We start from the raw sequence: 18,602 nt of genomic DNA on the forward strand, positions 1-18,602 counted from the left end.
CCTTGACTACATGATACATGGGACCTGGCATAGCAGGGCTGCAACCTGGTCAAGGCCTCAAGCTGCAACTGCAGTACAAATAATAATTAAAAATAAATAGTGACAGATGAACTTGAACTTTATGTAGGGAAAAAAGAGGAGAAGCTAACAGGAATAAATGGGGGTGGTGATGTGATGGGTGGGGCAGGCGCAGAAAGGCTTAATTTAAATACATGGACACAGGACAAGGCCAGACCTTTGTCAATATACTTCAAAGGAAGGAATAAAACAGATGCTAAAGCCACATCCTGAAATCCCTCCTCATTGTTTCTCTCCTTGAGCTCAAAGGGAGCTTAGTCTAAGTACGAACTTCAGGATTTGGCTCACAAGAGTCTGTGCCAATGTGTGCGCTCTAAACACCAAAAAACTTTAAAGCTGCACTTCCCATATACACTTGCAGTGACTCAAATCCATCTCAACCCCAATCAAGTAGTTCAGTCCCCATTTTGATGACAGCTACATTTATGCCCACCAAAAGTTAACCCCCACTACATCTCCCTGCCAGTATCAAAAAGCTTTCATTCCATTCTGCTATTACCATGGAAAAGAAAACTGTCGTAATATCAAAGATGCCAAATGAAGACACAACAGACCCAGGCATGGCCAATCAAGTACAGAATTGTAGGATTGTCAACTGCATATGAAACCCCCTGAAAGAATCCCTTGTCTTTTCCCTTTACTCAAACTATTTAAAAACTGGAAATAAATACTGGGAACATACCTCTATGCTCCACTAGCCAAACTAGTTAAGACAGTATTTTAAAAGCAGTGTGAAACCCGCTTAGACCATCCCTCAGATAAAGGTCACTGAACTACATAGGCAGAATTCATGGTTCTAAAGAAAGAGTCCTCACCACCCCCCTTCAGCACAGTACAGTAACTTCTAGAATTTATTACTTGTAGTGCGATAGTATCCAAAGGTCCCTAGTCTGGATGGGGCCCTCATCATGCTAGGTACAAACATCCTGCCCAAAAAAGCCCACAATCAAATTTAAAACATGACACAACAGGAGAGCGTAAAACAACAGGAGGGAAGGAGGATGTGGTTAAAAGCAATAAGAACACAGGACTACATAGGCTGGCTACAGACACAAAACTTGATGGTTCAGATTCATTTGTAAGTTGTTGGGTTTTTTTTAAACTAAATATATAGTCAGTTACCTTCAACTACTCTCAACCTACTCGTCCGTATGCAGCTCTTTCTTGTAAGCATCATAGCAGAAATGAGTCAGGAGGGCTTTGAAGGATGACAGGTTACTGATTTTAGACTTTAAGTCAAGGAGAGTGTTCCATGTGTACAGGGAAGCTTGTGACGCAATTGGCATTCAAGGCTGGCATCAGTGTAGTAAAGCAGAGGGTAAGAGACAAGACCAGGTAAGAATGGTGAGGACAGAGTTTTGCAGACTCTAGAAGGAGAGGACAAGAACTGCAGCTTGATGTGATAGAGATGGGGTATCAGTGGATGGACCTGGAGGGATGTATAGAGCATAATGTGATCACAATGACAGGCTAGGATGCTGATCTCATTAACTGTGTTATGTGTAGACAGAAGGGAGCAATGCAGATGTCAGGGATGCTGGGGAAGGGGGATTTGCAGTACCCAAAAGCGAGAAATGAGGAATCAGCAGCACAAAGATGGTAGCTGAAGCAATGGGAGCTGACAAGATTGCCCAAGAGCAGCTGAGAGAGGGAGAAGTTATTGTTTTAGTAAAAATATATTAATCTTTGGGTACTCTGGCTGGATTCCAGCAAAATATTCAGAATCACAATAAGAATTTGGACAGTTCAAATTCCTTAAAATGAAGCAGAGGTCTGGCTGCATTTCTTTCTATATCAGTCAGCAAACTGAAAAGGCTTCAAAAAACAAAGAAAATTTTTCAATCAATCAAAGAAAGCCAAACGAAACAAAAAAGTGAATCATGGGAAACCGGATGATTCAGAGGATAAGTAATGAAATACAGTACAGAAATATTCACCTACAGAACAGCAGTCTAAAGCTTAATTAGGGTAATAGCAGCAATGATCCCCTCTTACTGGTAGACACTGGTCTATATAAAATCAGTGGGCAGTCTCAATCCAGTAATAGACAGTTGTGCACATCTCAAAAACCTACCATCACAGATGGTGCCCTTTGTTGGAGGAGTCCAGACAGAAAGGTAGTGAGTGATACTTAGCAATTCTCGATTCACAGGTGTGTGCACATTTTTTTTTTTTTTTTTTTAAAAACAGGGAGAGAGGGTGCAGGCATGAAGGGGAAATGTCACTCTTAGAGCATCATAACTATTACTGTGTCCAATAAAATACATGCAGTTTGGACATACATGAAATTCAGGTAAGAGACAGAGATGAAATGAAACATTTTAAGATTTCAAAATGTTATCCAAAATGAAATTCTGCCTCCTTGCCACCTGGCCAGAGCACTGATAAATGAACTACCTGATTACATTTAGAAACTTGTGCGTTGGAGAGAACACCATAGCAATGCTTTTGCCACTACCATCTCTACTGTGGATACGTGGAAGGCTGTTCTGATTGTGATCAGTCTTTTGCTTCTTTCATGAAGACTAGATTCTCACAATACCACCTACCTAAACTGATTTTATTCTAGCCAACTTACTTGTGCAAAGAGGACTACAAGGGCAGCGTTGTCAGGGTACGCTATGTGCTTTGAATAAAAGTGATGAAGAGCAGCAATGTCATTCTGAATCAGCTCTCTCTTTTCATTGTCTAGTTTATCAAGGTCTGTGGATAAAGAAGACATCCTGTTTCAATACAAGGAACACTATTCTGGTTAACTGCAGCCCTATCTAGGTTAGAACAGGTCACAACTTGGATGGGAGACCCCCAAGGAACAGCTGTATGGAACTACGGCAAGAAGTGGTTGTGATTCAATAGGTGATGCTACTCTTTACAAGGCCATGTTTATACACTGGGAAAATGCATGAGGTTAGAAAATGTTGGCTCACACTCTTTTATTAATATGAGATTAAACACAATTAGCCCTTACTGAGGACAAGGACAGCAGTGTTTAAAACATGTTCGCTTCACCCAAAGGAACATGTTAGCTGATGGTTATCCTACCCTGGGGTTAACCATTGCTAGTGAATATGTTCTTATCCACTACTTGGCCCTGTCTACAAAAGGTGCTAAGTCACATTTAATATCATGCTAGTTAAATGTTTCCTACCATGACACACTTTCCCTGTGTAGACATGTCCTGGTCAGTACTGAAAGTGTCCCAGTATAACAACAGAAGAGATCGTTCTGCCCCTCATCCAAAAGACAGGATCTCTAATAGCAAAAATATCCTAATTACTTGCGGTCAATGAAGGTCTCTACTCTTTGAAAGGCTTGGATCATTAGCAGTGGGGTCCTGGCATTTTATATCCAGTTCCACCTATGGTTCCAGCTAGAATCCTGAGCAGCTAAGCCGTCTGACATTTCAAAGGTGCTGTGTACTGAGAATTTGCCCAGTTCCTTCTCTGCTCAAGGCACTTTTTGCTCTCACTCCCACAGAAGCAGAATGGAGCGTCTAGCTGTTATCACAGTCCTTCTCCCTCCTCTGCACAGCAGCAGGAGCAACAAGCCATACCTGCTCCTGCAAAGCAAAGCCACACAGCAATTCCCCTCCCCACCCCCAAAAATGACAGCAGTGAGACGAGAGAGACTACAAGGGAAAGAGCTGGAAACAAGGGGCACGAATAGAAGAGAGACAAGAGTGGGAACAAATGAGGGGAGACAGAATAGTGGGAACACTGAAAAAGAACAATTTCAGGATGAAAACTGGGGGGAGCTCAGGTCGAAGAAAGAACGATGGAGCCTTCCAATGGGAATCCTATGCCATTTCTTTGGGGCGGGGGGGAGGGAGGAGAAAGGAGGCGACTGCTGAATATGCCAAAGGGGTGAGTAAAGGGCTGGGCGGGAGTAGAGGGCAGCAGAGGGGGGCATCTCACCAAGACAGCCAGAAATAGGAAGGGAGCCTGTTGGGGGAGAAGGGTGGAATTGTGGTAGCAGAGCATCTCAGGGCTTTAGAAGGGCCCTGCCAGCTTTTGGAAGCTCAAAAGGTTTGAGTCAGTGGACGCTTACCCAAATGAGTAAGATATTTATAGTAAAGCAGGCTAACATTCAACAGAATACACAGAAAACACTCCAAGCATACCCACCCTTGCTCCCATCTGCTTATTTGACTAGCTTATTTGACCACTGTCCTTGGAATTCTTCTCAGATGTGGGCTACTCTGGCTTGGAGAAATGCCAACATTACCTATTCCATTTCCCCTTGCAGTTCCAGTTGAGGTGGTAATCTCATTCACCTCCTGTACTAAAGCTCTTGTGTACTCTTGATGGGCTTGCTTAAATAACTGCCACCTCCCACTCTATCAACGACTGCATCTGTCTAGCCCTTCGTCAAGGGTTTGGGAAGCCTTCAGAATGAAAGGTATGTAGGCATACAGTACTACCGCTCCTTCATCTCAGATGTGTGTGCACATGTCAGCTTCCTCTTATTACTATCATCACCAAGAAAGAGCAACACTACAGCACCATGCAGACTATTCCAGGCTGGTTAGTCTTAAGAGTTGCTCAGTTTCTAACTGCCTCAAGGGTGTGGAGTGGGAACAGTAACCTTCCAGATAAAAGCAAGCCATTGCCTTCTCTCCTTCCTCAGATCACTTTGGAGCAGTCAGGACATGGAATTTCAACACAACCAGAGAACATGTCAGATTTGACTGGCAGTGACAGACACTGAACTACAGTCCAGAGGGTTCTGCAATTAGCCCCATAGTCATTGTCACCATCAAGCAACTGTGCAGTCTCTGATTTTATGTCTCCTGGTAATAATACCAGCTATTTTAATTTTGCAACATTACAATTCAAAAAAGTCACCAGAGTGCCAGGAAAGCCATCAGAGGGATGGACACTACATAATTAATCTGTCTAAATTTTCACCCTTACTTCCCCACTCCCCCAAGCTACCAAGAGAAGAAGAAATTAAAGCATTATCAAAACTGTAGTAAATGTGGTTCTCTCTTCCACTCCCTTCTCCAGTTAGAGAGATACTTGGATAAGGTTTGCATAAAGAATAATGCAGTAATTCCTAAATGCACTACGGAAAACAGATCCTGTTACCTGCAAGTCTTCTCTACTTACGTGATTCAAACTCTTTCACAGCGAGCAATTTCTCTGATGGTGTCCTTTCAGGGTGTGTTTTCTAACAATAGAAAAAGATTGCAATGACAAAAAAAATTTAAAACTGGCATAAATTTTGTCAATCAGCACTTGTATTGAGAATTTGTACCCACAAAACAAGAAAACCCTCACTGTATTCTGGCTTTATAAAGGTCAATGAACAACAATCTGGTCAAAATGACTAACCTTACAAACCATAAAAAAAATTCTCTCTGTGCCAAATAAAGCATGCAAAAATGAACTCCTATCAAGTTTACATACATAACCAATACAGTAGTTTAAAATATGTCATTTGCTTTGTTCTAGTTACCAAAAAAGCTACTAACAATGGCAAAGCAGGCAAGAGACAGGCTTCGCTTTGAGGAAAGTGAATAAACTCACTGTTGACACAGTTCAAAAGCAGTGCTCTACTGCTGGCCTGAGGCCACTTCTTTGTAATCTTGGCCATTAAATATGGCTTTGCAGGTGGCCCAGCAGCTGAGGTTCAAGCACTATGGTTTGCATATTTAGCTTTTATATGGGGGTATGCAGGTTTCCCCCCTCCCTCCCCCCCGCAAGCGCAAATTTATTTAAAATGACTTTTTATCATTATACATCTAATTTTGTTTGTGGACCACCAGACTGTGCTTTAATTAAAAAAAAAAAAACCACCACACACACACAAAGGCACAGAGGGAGTATGCAGGCTACCTTCCCAGCAGGCCATCAAAATCCTCTCTGTATACAGTATCTGGGTTGCCCTTGTCATATTCACAGACCTCCATCATACAAATGTGCTTCAAAGAGGATTTGTTTTTGCAGAGAGAATTTAGAGCTTTTGCAAAAATACACAGTGTAATAACCTTGAACTTACAGGCACCATCTCTTCCCTGCAAACACTTCTGCTATACCCTTCCCATCATCACAAATTCTGCTTTTCAAGGAATATTACAGGTGGAGTTAACAATGCAATGTTACAGCAAGCACACTAGTATAGTATCTTCCTATAAATAAATCTTCTCTTTCTAAAGACCAAGGGATTGATTTTCCTCCCTCCAACTTTGGTTTTACAACAGGGTAACTTCATTAATTGTAACTGGATCACTCAATTGCCTGTTCTGTTCATTCCCTCTAAAGCACCTAGCATTGGCTGCTGTCAGAGACAGGATACTGGGCTAGATGGACCATTGGTCTGACTCAGTATGGCTGTTCTTACATAACAATTTACATCTGTATGAATGAGTAGAAAATCAGGACCCATAGGGTACTTACAGAGTGAATGGTGCCACATCTATATGATGCTATACTGTTAAATCTGACAGAAGTTCTGTTTTACACAACTTTAACAAAAGTGGCTGCCATTAAAAAGCCAGTGTTTGCCAACAGATACCACATGTGGCATCCATCAATTTAACCACAAACACTGAGTCTGATCCCTCTCTCACTTATGCTACTTTTGTCTTGATGCTATGCCATGCCACTGACTTTAATGCTCAGATTCACATTGATATACACGAGCAAAAAATCAGGCCCATTATATTTAGTATATATTATATATTAGTATATATAAGTAAATTTTTCCAGGTTTTTGTCTTTAGTCTGGTTCTGCACTGGTTCTACTAAGACATCAGCTTAACATCTCTTAGAGCCTCCAGCAGGACCCTACGCTGCTGTAGCAGTTTCAACCATAAGTTTTTTCAGCTGCTCGCACTCAGCATTACAGCCGATCTGTACACAGGAAGCTAACACGAAGCATGCTTTGCTAGGACAGTTACTGTAGGTCAAATTTTCATTTTCCTGCTCTTCCTGCTCCTCGCCCCCACACCACTTTGAAAACAGACACATGCCTCTCAAGTCTTACATTCTGCTCACCTGTTTGGCAAGAATCCTCGCAGTCAGTCTCACAGTCTCTGAGGGATTCCAATTCTGCCCAAAAACGCACATGGCAGAACATTCCAGCTTGTGCATGGGCCAATCTTCTTTCTGAAAGGTTTTAAAAAAAAAAAAAAAAAAGTGCACCATAGATAAAGAGATGAAAAAGAGGATGCAGTGAGTCCCACCAGAACCTGGAGGTCAAGTGAAATATGTTTCCTTTAAAAAAATAAAATGACACTTGCTAAATCTGAACAAAAGCTTGAGTAATTTTTAAGGGACAGAGCTGTCTTTTTCCTTTTAAAAATGCTAGCAAGGGATGAGTCAAGGTTATAGTGTCTTCATTTATTTGGTGAAAATAAAATATAACACTGAAGAAACAAACATGCAACACTGTTTCTAAATCATCAATCCTTATTGTTCAGAGCAAGTGTGGGAGGGGAAGATAGGTTCTCACTTAACAGTTAGACTGGGTTCAATTTCCATTTAATACATTGACCTTGATTCAGATATAACCTTGGTAAATCACAAATAAGTTTTCTGAAGTCAATCAGTTTACATCATTATAAGGCAGTGTATGTAAGTTCTATTGAATAGATACTTCAGCTTTAGTTTGTTGGTTAGCAAAGTGTAATAGAATAATCCTGGCGCACTCCAATGCAATAGTAGCAAGACTAGCAGCTGAAAAAAGACAAACATCCTCTAGTTAAAATTTAATGTTACATACTTCCCTTAGATGTAAAATGCAGTAAAATAGTGGTTCTCAACCTTTCCAGACTACTGTACCCCTTTCAGGAGGCTGATTTGTCTTGCATACCTCAAGTGTCACCTCACTTAAAAAAGTACTCGCTTACAAAATCAGACATAAAAATACAAAAAAAAGTGTCACAGCACACTATTAATGAAAAATTGCTTACTTTCTCATTTTTACAATACATTTTACTGATAAAATAAATCACAAGCCCACCAGGTAGAAACACTGATAGAATATATACAGCAGTATAAACAAGAATTGTATGAAATTTTAGTTTGTGCTGATTTCACTAGTGTTTTTCATATATCCTGTTGTAAAACTGGGCAAATATGTAGATGAATTGACACCCCTTCCCCCCTCCCCCCAGAAGACCTCTGCATACCCCCAGGGATACACATACCCCTGGTTAAGTACCACTGCAGTAAAACATTTAATGCAACCATTTGTGCCACCACTCAAAGTTATGAACAGCTGTTCTCAGGTGTCTGTAACTTTTCTGAACACTCTATGGATAAAATGGATCCAGGCCATTGAGGCCTGCGCAAAGCGGTCCATAGTAACAGGTTTAAGTGGTACACAGGGTCTGGTTCAGGCATCTCCTGGACTGGAGTGTACTTCGCCTTATTTGTATATTTAGAACATAAGTCAATGTTCAATATTATATCCTATATTTCTAACATTCACACCCACAGGACATATAAAGGGGTAAAAACCATCACACACACAATGGGTTACATTTGTCCCTTAATACTTAAGGGGCAATCAATCCCTATCCTCAAATAAAGCACCTGAGCCAGGGGAAGGTATGGAGAGGATGGCGCAAATTTGAGACTCGGCTAAAGTGGAAACAGAAAAGCCTTTGGCTGTCCCCTAGAGCGATACTAATGTTTCACTCTGACACATACTTCAAAGTCACAGGCCTTCAGAGAGTCAGCCCGGCATATCACCCTTGAAAAATTATAGCATGGGGTCCATCACCACCACCTTCAATTGCCATGACAGGATTTGGAGCAACTCTGTGTCCCTCAGGTAGCTTGACCCATAGTTATTTAAGGCCTTATATACCAAAATAAAGGTCAGACCCACAGTCTCATCTTGAGGCCTCAGGAGTTTCCATTGGAAAGGACCATTTGTAATTGCCCAATACATTGAGATAAATTTCAGGGACTCGCCATAGGAGAGAACAAAGGCCCTCAACTCACACCAGGATTGAGGAGGCTCAGCATATTGCCAAGTCAGGCCCATTCCCTTACTTTCTTTTTTCAAATACAAAATTGAGATGCTACATGCAAGCCCATGTGAAGCTATCCCAAGGTCTGAAAGTTCCAAAGGGACACAACAATGTAGACTGATGGAATTAAAGAAGTATTTTGTTTTAGTCACATCATTAAAAAAAGTCTTGGATGTTCCCACTGATGCAGCAGTCACATTGCAAAATTTGACCTCGGAAATACCCTTTTCCTATGCACTGTGAGACAGGCTGGAAAATTCTTATAGGCCCTGAGGGTCTTTCATCTGTGTGTTCAAGAATTACACAATGAGGACCCAATCCTTCATTCTTTGCACATCCAAAACTCACACTGAGTTCAATATGAGGAGTTTTGGGTGTGCAAGAAGTTAAAGATCAGACCCTAAATTTTTTTATATGTACTTACTCATTAAGCAGTGTATGTGAACATAAGAATACTTGAAAAACAAAGCCAACATACAAAATCATATGTCTGTCTCAAAGTAATGTTCTTAAAATGCATTTGTTTCCTTTATTCTCTAAGCATTGTTAATTAAAATATTTCCTCAGGCAGAATCATACTGAGTTTTGTGAACTAGTAGGGAGGTTAAAGGGACAAGATATGGCTGAATTGTGCAAAGTGAGATAAAAGCCCGAAACATTGCAGGAATAGAGAATAGTGATGACTGAGTAATACTTGGTATGGAAACACTCAGAGAGCCCTTCTCTGCGATCACAGCAGGATTGCATTTAGCATTCTTTTCCACATTCTCGCTGAGTGTTTTGAATTATAGCAGGTATCATTGTTCTAACTGAATCCCTAGTGCTGTATTAATGATATTTTCTTCCTATTTTCATTACATCTACAGTGTTTTTCCCCTCATTTAAGGCTGAGTGACAACACTTTTGGAAAGGAAGTTTGCTAAGTCTTGCGTTTTCCACATCAAAGCGAGTGGAAAAGTAACCTCCTGGACCAAGTTCTTCAAAATGACTCCATCAGCTAGGACTGCTGGATTATTTGCCTGAAGACTAGACTAGTGCAGCACACTACAAAACAATCCAATACTTAACAACTAATGCTCAATACAAGCCCAAAGGGAGACAAACATGATCTTAAACTTCTCAGTCCCATGTAAAATTACTATCATTTGTTAAATGTCAGTGATGTGCTTGGTTGGCATAGCAGAAGCCACAAATAAAGACAGTCTTTGTCCAGTGGAGCTTAGAGCCTAGAAGACAGATTCCCAATGCCTGTTTTATCTGTGTAAGCCACTGGAAAAGTTAATAGAGCCCAATCCTGCAAAACATGCCTAATCCTGCAAAACCTTGTGCTGGGTAGTATCTAACCCCACAAAGAGTCCCACTGACTTCAGTGGAACTACTTGTGGTGTGTGGTACTACTGAGTGCAAAAACAGGTATTGCAGTATGGCCCTGAAGTACTATCCCCAGTGGTAAGTGACTGAGGTTCAAGCCCTTGTGTCTCCTTTCCCTCTCTTCACCAGTGACATAATGTTGGGCTGGAGAGAATAGATGACTGACATTGGTTAGCATTTGAGTGATTCACCAAAGAAGTGAGCCTTTAGGAGGGATTTCAGAGAGGAAAGGGTGAGGGAGTGGCCCAATGGGAGCAAAGATCATTCCAGGCACAGGAAGCAATATAGAAGACATGAATACAAGAGTGGGATTGAGACATGAAGGAGATAGTGAGGTTGGTTGTGCAAAGGGGAAAAAGGAGGCAACATTAGCAGAAATAAGATAAGAGATACAGGTGGAGCTATTCACAGCTTAAATTAATGAGTCCTGAGTTGACAGGGACAAGAGATTGAGAAGCAAACATTTCCATATACTAACACTCATAACCGTTTGACCAGTAAAGTAGCTTCTCTATACAAGGTATGAGGTTTGATAACCCTGAGCACAGCCTTAGCTTGTAAAGCTGCCATACAAAATACTTTGATTTTAATATCTTGGGGAAAATATGGACACAACACTGGTTACTATCATGTGGGAGACAGAAAATCTCAGAAGCAGATTCAGTTTCAGTCTGATCATTCCATCAGTGTGGTGGTTAATCTCAAAAACCTGCAGATCTCAGGAGATCTGTCCAAAGGCCCAAGATATTTATCTGGATGCCTCCATGCACACCATGATCACACAGATGCTCTAGTGGAATCCTTCTCCCTACACCCCCTTTTCTACTCCAATACAAGTGCTTTTTTGCTCCCCTGCACTCTTAAGGCAGAGAGGAACATTTGGTCTTTTATCACCAATGAGCCAAATCCTGCAGTTTTTACTCAGTCAAAACTCTCATTAAAACCAATGTGAACATTTCTCAAGTAAGAACTCCAGCAACTTCCCAATGAAATGTGCACAAATCATCTAATCCTTTTAAACAGTATTTTCAAGATGATCTCCTGAGGGAGTGAAGACCACATATGGACTTTACCACATATATAAATTACTGTAGTATTTATCTACAAAGTGTATAGTGCTCACTTAATATTATTGTAAAAAGTTTTAGATTGTTTTGTTTTTTAGTTCAGTTATGTAAAAAAAATTCCACATTTGTTTAAGTTGCATTTTTACAATAAAGAGATTGCACTACAGTTCTTGTATGAGGTGAATTGGAAAATGCTATTTCTTTTGTTTATCTTTTTTACAATGCAAATATTTGTAATCAAGAATAATAATATCAAGAGAGCACTGTACACTTTGTATTCTTTCGTAATTGAAATCAATATATTTGAAAAAGGTAGAAAAACTTCCAAAAATATTTATAATAAATTTTAATTGGTATTCTATTATTGTTTAACTGTGTGATTAAAACTGCAACTATTTTTTTAACCTCGTGATTAATTGTGATTTTTTTTTAATCATTTGATTAGTTCTCACTATACTCTTAATAATTTTGATAACTCAAGGATTGTAAGTCTTCTCTCACTTTCCTTTCTTAGCCAGAGGCATGTTCACTTAAATCAAATTTTAAAATAACAGAAACATTCCATATATTTGACTTCAATCCATCTGTATGAAAACATGCAGACTTTTTGCAAGACACAAGATTCTTACTGAAACTAGTACACAGGGATTTAGTTGCATAAGAAACAAAGGCCCAATCCTTCTCTACACTCTAGAGGCACAAAGCATTTGGTAAATTGGCTTGTTCAACTGCCTCAGGATTCCCCTTACTAGGGGAAATGCCCAGGTAGCACAAGGCTGGTGCAGTGGACCCATGCCACTTCGCTTCTGGAATGTCAAAATAGCCCCTTGGAGCGCTGGACAGCTGGATGTAGCTTAGAGCAGCCATGAAGTTACTCTAAATTGCAGTAAAGGGATCAGTCCAGTCCCTAGATGAACCAGGATCAGGAGAGGGATAAATAATAGGTGTGTTTAATAATTGAAACAGGAGCACTAGTAGCTGGTTTGTAGTTCACCCATTCTGCATTTGTAATGATGTAACCCTCTTAAAACATTTCTCTTCGGAGCTGTTGAACAGCTAATTTCTGAGAGGTGGGGGAGGGGCGGGACACAAAAAACCAAAACCGAGCTTAGGTCTGACACTGTTTGACTAAAACAATAATTAAAAAAGTCAAGACATGAACAGCTGCATGTGGTGTTTGAATTCCAATAATGTAATAGCAGGCCGATACTATATGATGCTGGTAGTGAAAAGCAGTGATGTGAATCAGCTGGCACACACAAACCTTCTCAGGGAGGAGGGAGGAGAAGATACGAGGATCCAGGGCCAAATCCTCAGCTGCAGGCAAGGAACACAGAGCACATTTCAAAAGGGACTGGGATTGCAAAGATGATATAAAACTCACCTCTGTGCTCCCTTAGTCCTAGGCTGACTTTGTGCCTGTGTAATTGCCCAGTTCAAGATGAACAACCTAAAGGCTACTTAAGTTATTCTGGCTGCCAACAGCCAAAAACAGTAACTGGAAATCTGCAAACATTGTTAGCCCTGGCCACATCCCCTCTGCCAGCCCCAGAATGTGAGCATGAGGGGGCTGCTATGCCAGCTCTATTCCACTGGGAGGATTCCCCCTCCCACTGGGCTAAATCTTCCTTAGTTGGTTGTGCCAGCTTTAAAGCTGCCTTAAGTGGGCAGTGAAGTGCAAAGGGATCTTCATGCTGCAACACAGGATTTGGGCCCTTGTGTCAAAGACTCATGGCCAGAAGACAGGAGATATGCTCATTTTTCCAAATCTGCCACTTTTTTGCAGACCTCCCTCAAGCTTCTCATGTGACCTTGGGCAAATGTGTTTATCTCTTTGTGCCTCCATATCCATCATTTGCAAAAAAAGGGCAAAATACCCTCCTGAAAGACATGTTGTGAGGTTAATTCACTGAAGTGTATAAAGAACTTTAAGACCCTCTAGTAGAAGATGCTACATAACTACACGCAGTGGACAAACCTTTGACCTCACTAGGGCTGAAAGGTGTATCTGAGCACAGAAAATAGCCCACTAAACACAAAGTGTTCATTACAAAACAAATTTCTACAGTTACATAATCCATAATTCTGAAAAACTTTTCCAAAACCTTTTGTTTGCTATTTTAACTTCTTTTAAAAAGTTATACTTAAAAGAATTACTTTCAAATCAGTTGAAGTATTGGAGTGCCACTATATGTGAAAAAAGGATAGAAATAAAAATCTTAATCAAACTGTACTATTGAGTCTCTATAGATAGAAATTCCATGCTTGAGTAGTAAAAGAACATAGCAGTCGGAACATACGACCAATCTTCTGGCCAGGATGGTGACTGTGAAATGCTTATGGAGATTAAAGAGGCTACAAAAATAGAAAACTCAATAAAAATGGGGGATTTCAACCATCCTGATATTGACTGGGTACGTCACCTCAGGATGGGATGCAGAGATAAAGTTTCTAGACACCTTTAATGACTGCTTCTTGGAGAAGCTAGTCCTGGAATCCACAAGGGAAGTCAGGCAATTCTTGATTTAGTCCTAAGTGACACATAGGATCTGGTCCAAGAGGTGAACATAGCTGACTCTCAGTAACAGCAACCATAATGTAACTGAATTTAACATTCTTGTAGAGGACGAAATACCAAAGAAGCACACCACAATAATATTTAACGTCAAAAAGGTGAACTTCAAAAAAAAAAAAAAATGAAGTTTGTTATACAAAGATTAAAAGGAATAGTCACAAATGTGAAATGCCTGCAAGCTGCATGGAAGCTTTTTAAAAACACCATAATAGAGGCTCAAATTAAATATATACCCCAACTTAAAAAAAACCCAAACAAACAAAACCAAAAATCCCCACCAGTAGAAGGACCAAAAAATTGCCACCATAACTAAACAGAGTAAAAGAGGCAGTTAGAGGCAAAAAGGCAACCTTTAAAAATCAGAAGTCAAATCTGAGAAAAATAGAAAGGAGCATAAACTCTGGCAAGTCAAGGTAAAAGTATAAATAAAAAAAAAAAATTGAAGAGCAATTACCAAGAAACAAAAAAATCTTTAAAAGCATCAGAAGCAGGAAGCCTCCCAAACAATCAGCAGGACCACTGGACAAGAGGGGTGCTAAAGGAGCACTCAAGGAAGACAAGGTCATCACTGAGAAGTTACATTAATTCTTTGCAGTGGTTTTCACTGCCGAGGATGTGAGAGAGATTCCCATTTGTTTTAGGTGACAAATCTGAGGAACTGTCCCAGATTGAGGTGTCAATAGAGGAAGTTTTGGAATGAACTTATAAATTAAAGAGTAATAAGTCACCAGGACCAGATGGTATTCACCCAAGTGCTCTGAAGAAACTCAAATATGAAATAGCAGAACTGCTAACTGTGGTATGTAACCTATCACTTAAATCATGCTCTGTACCAGATCACTGGAGGATAGTTTATATGACACCAATTATTTTAAAGAGGCTCCAGAGGCGATCTTGGCAATTACAGGCTGGCAAGCCTAACTTCAGTACCAGGCAAACTGGATGAAATTATAGTAAAGAACAGAATTATCAGATAACCAGATGAACATGTTGGGGAAGAGTCAACACTGCTTTTGCAAGGCCTCTCCAGTCTACTAGAATTCTTTGATGGGGCTCAGCAAGCATATGGACAAGGTTGATCCAGTGGATATAGTGTACATTGACTTTCAGAAAGCCTTTAAGAAGGTCCCTTACCAAAGGCTCTTAAGGAAATTAATTAGCCATATGATAAGAGGGAAGGTCCTCATGAATCAGTAACTGTTTCCTGTCTTAACCAAAAGGTAGGAATAAATTATCACTTTTCAGAATAGAGAGAGGTAAATAAGTAGGGTCTCCCAACAATCTGTACTGGGATCAGTGCTGTTCAACCTATTCATAAATTATCTGGAAAAAGGAAAAACAGTAAGGTGACAAAGTTTGCAGACACTACAAAATTACTCAAGATAGTCAAGTCCAAAGCTGACTGTGAAGAGTTACAAAGGGATCTCACAAAACTGGGTGACTGGGCAACAAAATGTCAGATGAAATTCAATGCTGATAAATGCGAAGTATTGCATATGGAAAAGCAAAATCCCAACTATATATATAAAATTAGCTGTTACCACTCAAGAAAGAGCTTAAAGTCATTGCAGATAGTTCTCTGAAAACTTTCACTTGGTGTACAGCAGCAGTCAAAAAGCTAACAGACTGTTTAGAAGCCATTAAGAAAGGGATAGATAATAAAACAGTAAATATCAAAATGCCACTATATAAATCCATGGTACACCCACAGCTTGAATACTGAAATAGTTCTGGTCATCCCATCTCAAAAGAGATATATTAGGATTGGAAAAAGGCCAGAGAAGGGTTAAAAAATATGGTTATGGAACAGCTTCTATATAAGGAAAGATTAAAAAGACAGGGTTTGTTCATCTTGGAAAAGAGATTATTGGTGACGGGGGAGGGTCCGATTGATGATTTTATAGACATCTATGGTCTTGAGAAACTGAGCAAGGAAGTGTTATATACCCCTTCACATAACACAAGAAACCAGAGTCACTCAATAAAATAGGCAGCAGGTTTAAATTAAACATAAAGAAGTACTTCTTCATACAACACACAGTCAACCTGGGGCACTTGTCACCAGGGGATATTGTGCAGGCCAAAAGTATAACTGGGTCCGAAAAGAATTAGATAAGTTCATGGAGGTTAAGTCCATCAATGGCTATTAGCCAAGATGGTCAGGGATGCATGCAATCCATATTCTGGGTGTCCCTGGGCCTGCTACTGTCAGATGGTGAGACTGGACAACAGGGGATGGATCACTCAATTGCCCTCTTCTGTTCATTCCCTCTGAAGCAGCTGACATTGGTCACTGTCAGAAGACAAGATACTGAGCTAAATGGAACATTGCTCTTACCCAGTACAGCCATTCTTATGTTCTAAACTCTTTTAGAAAGGGGAATGTGAATTGAAGTGAAATTGTTTTCATATCCCACACAGTACACTGAATATGTGACAATTGTCAAACTGAATGATTTTCAGATTAATTATTTTTATAGGGAGGCATTAACTAGCATTGTATCTATATCATATTCTTGATGGCAAGTTCAATTTTTAGCTGAATTGGGCAAAGGAGTGCAGATTCATACAGTGCTAAAAATATCAAATGAACAAAGCTATACGAAAGCTCTTAAGTACAGCTCCAGACTTTCATCAGTTTGGTATATTGAAAACCAAAGCATGAGGTCCCACATCCATGGAAACTGAAAAGGAAACATTTACTGTACATCCCAGTGTTATAATTTCAATATCAAGGCATGCATGTCCTTCTCAGCTTCGACAGAGAATTGTAGAACTGGTGAAAAGTGCCTTTGAACAAGACAAGGACGAAGATGCAATGTAGATTGTCTGTGCAGCACGTACAGTCAGTGAAAAATGGTTTCTAAAGAATGTTATGCTTGAAGATAACTTTGAAAGAATATCAGAAGAATTCAATCCCAGCAATGTTCCTAAAGTTCATCTCAGTAATTCAGAAGGATCCAAAACACTGAAGATAGATTTATGCCAACTAGAGAGCAAGAAGCCCTAAGCATTTCACATACAGTAATGAAGAAAGAGCCAATGCTGGGGCACATCACATTACAGTCAAGCCATTGAAACACTACTGAATGACTTGATATACAAAGCATTGTGTTACATACTAAGACACGTAGGAAGTGTTTTATATATATATCAACATCATTATTTTATCACTCAGTCAGCACTTCCGCTAAACGTTGTCTCCTGAAGCTTGCAGGATGTTTGGACTTCCTGAGTGGATGGTGAGAAGACTTTTCCTTGTGGAAGGATATTTCATTACAGCAAGGAGTGTTCTGGCCCTTTAAAACATCAGATAGCAAAACACGAAAACTACCTCACACTGAAAAATAATGTATGATCTACAATACATTATTGTTCTTGGGGAGAGAAAGCATAACCCAGGAGAGGAGCTAGCGCCTATTGTATAAGCCTCCTCAAGCCTGGAGTGCGGATTCCAGAATATTGGGAGGGAGAGAATGGACTTGAGAGATCTAGGTCTTACTACTGCCTCTAATGTGCACTTGCTGTTTGACCTGAGACTAGTCACTTAACTTCTCTCTACTTCAATTAATCCATCTGTAAGATGGCAACTATAGCCATTATCTACCTCACAAGAGTGTTGTGAATCTTATTTCCTTGTTTGTGAAGAAACAGATTCTCAGAGGGAAGGTGTTATAGAGCACAAAGCAATTGCATTGCAAACATTATTAGATTCTCTCACATGAATTGTACAGGTCTGGTATGAAACATCACCTGGCATGCCCTTCCTATATCTAAGGGCAGCGCTTCTCATGACAAGATTATGGGTTGTCAGAGGATTTAGCTAGGCTTCCGGTGAAGCTTCTGCAGGACTTTCCCCTGGGTCCATAAGGATGCTCACTTCACTAAGCTTTCAATTTTTACTCCTGTAACTACTGTTCTGACAATCTCCTCCAATCTTTTATGTAAGCCAATGTCAATATTTATATTTTTAAACTGCCTTTCCTAAAAGCTTTCCAAACCAGCTTGTGACACAAAAGTAGGAGCCCATTTGATGGTTTCTACTCCCCCATACTAAAACATGGGAGAAAACTCTGATTTGAAGAGGAAGCATAATTCATTTTCCTGAACTAAAAGGTAATCTTCCCCCAGCTGTTGTCATGAACAATTTTGGCCATACTACCACCATCTATCAAGGATTTTTCCATCCTATATAAATAATGGAAATAAAGAAACTGAAAGAGGAAAAAAATACAAAGCTAATTAGGTAAATATATCCTCTGCAAATTTGTCCCACTGTCATTTGCAGATGAAAGAAAATCAAGAGGCCAGATCCTGGTGCCCATTATTCCATTGCCTAGTGCCTAACTCTGGACCAGATTCTGATACCCTTACCTCACATTGGTAGCACCTTATTCCACAAATAGTTCTCCTGATTTGAGTAAGGTATCAGAATCTGGCCCTCTGTCGGGGCAAGCTACTAAGGGTGGTAGAATCTGGCCCTACTTCCTTAGTGTTTTTATGAGAATGTGAGAATTACAAACATAAC

The 18,602-nt window shown here is 40.0% G+C and overlaps 1 protein-coding gene across 2 annotated transcripts in view; it reads right to left on the reverse strand.

Annotated features, from left to right (window-relative positions):
- The window catches only part of SMYD2 (SET and MYND domain containing 2), a 42,647-nt gene that overhangs the window by 19,939 nt on the left and 4,106 nt on the right, over positions 1 to 18,602 (reverse strand). For both annotated transcript variants that reach the window (XM_067564970.1, XM_067564971.1), the window contains exons 3-5: positions 7,077 to 7,187; positions 5,187 to 5,247; positions 2,657 to 2,781 (exon numbers count right to left, since the gene is read on the reverse strand). In XM_067564970.1, the coding sequence (XP_067421071.1) occupies positions 2,657 to 2,781; positions 5,187 to 5,247; positions 7,077 to 7,187 (297 nt within the window). The remainder of the gene's footprint in view (positions 1 to 2,656; positions 2,782 to 5,186; positions 5,248 to 7,076; positions 7,188 to 18,602) is intronic.

Source organism: Emydura macquarii, unplaced genomic scaffold (assembly GCF_026122565.2).
Source record: "Emydura macquarii macquarii isolate MOO-44397 ecotype Brisbane River unplaced genomic scaffold, CSIRO-AGI_Emac_v2 contig_2676, whole genome shotgun sequence".
Lineage (NCBI taxonomy): Eukaryota > Metazoa > Chordata > Testudines > Chelidae > Emydura > Emydura macquarii.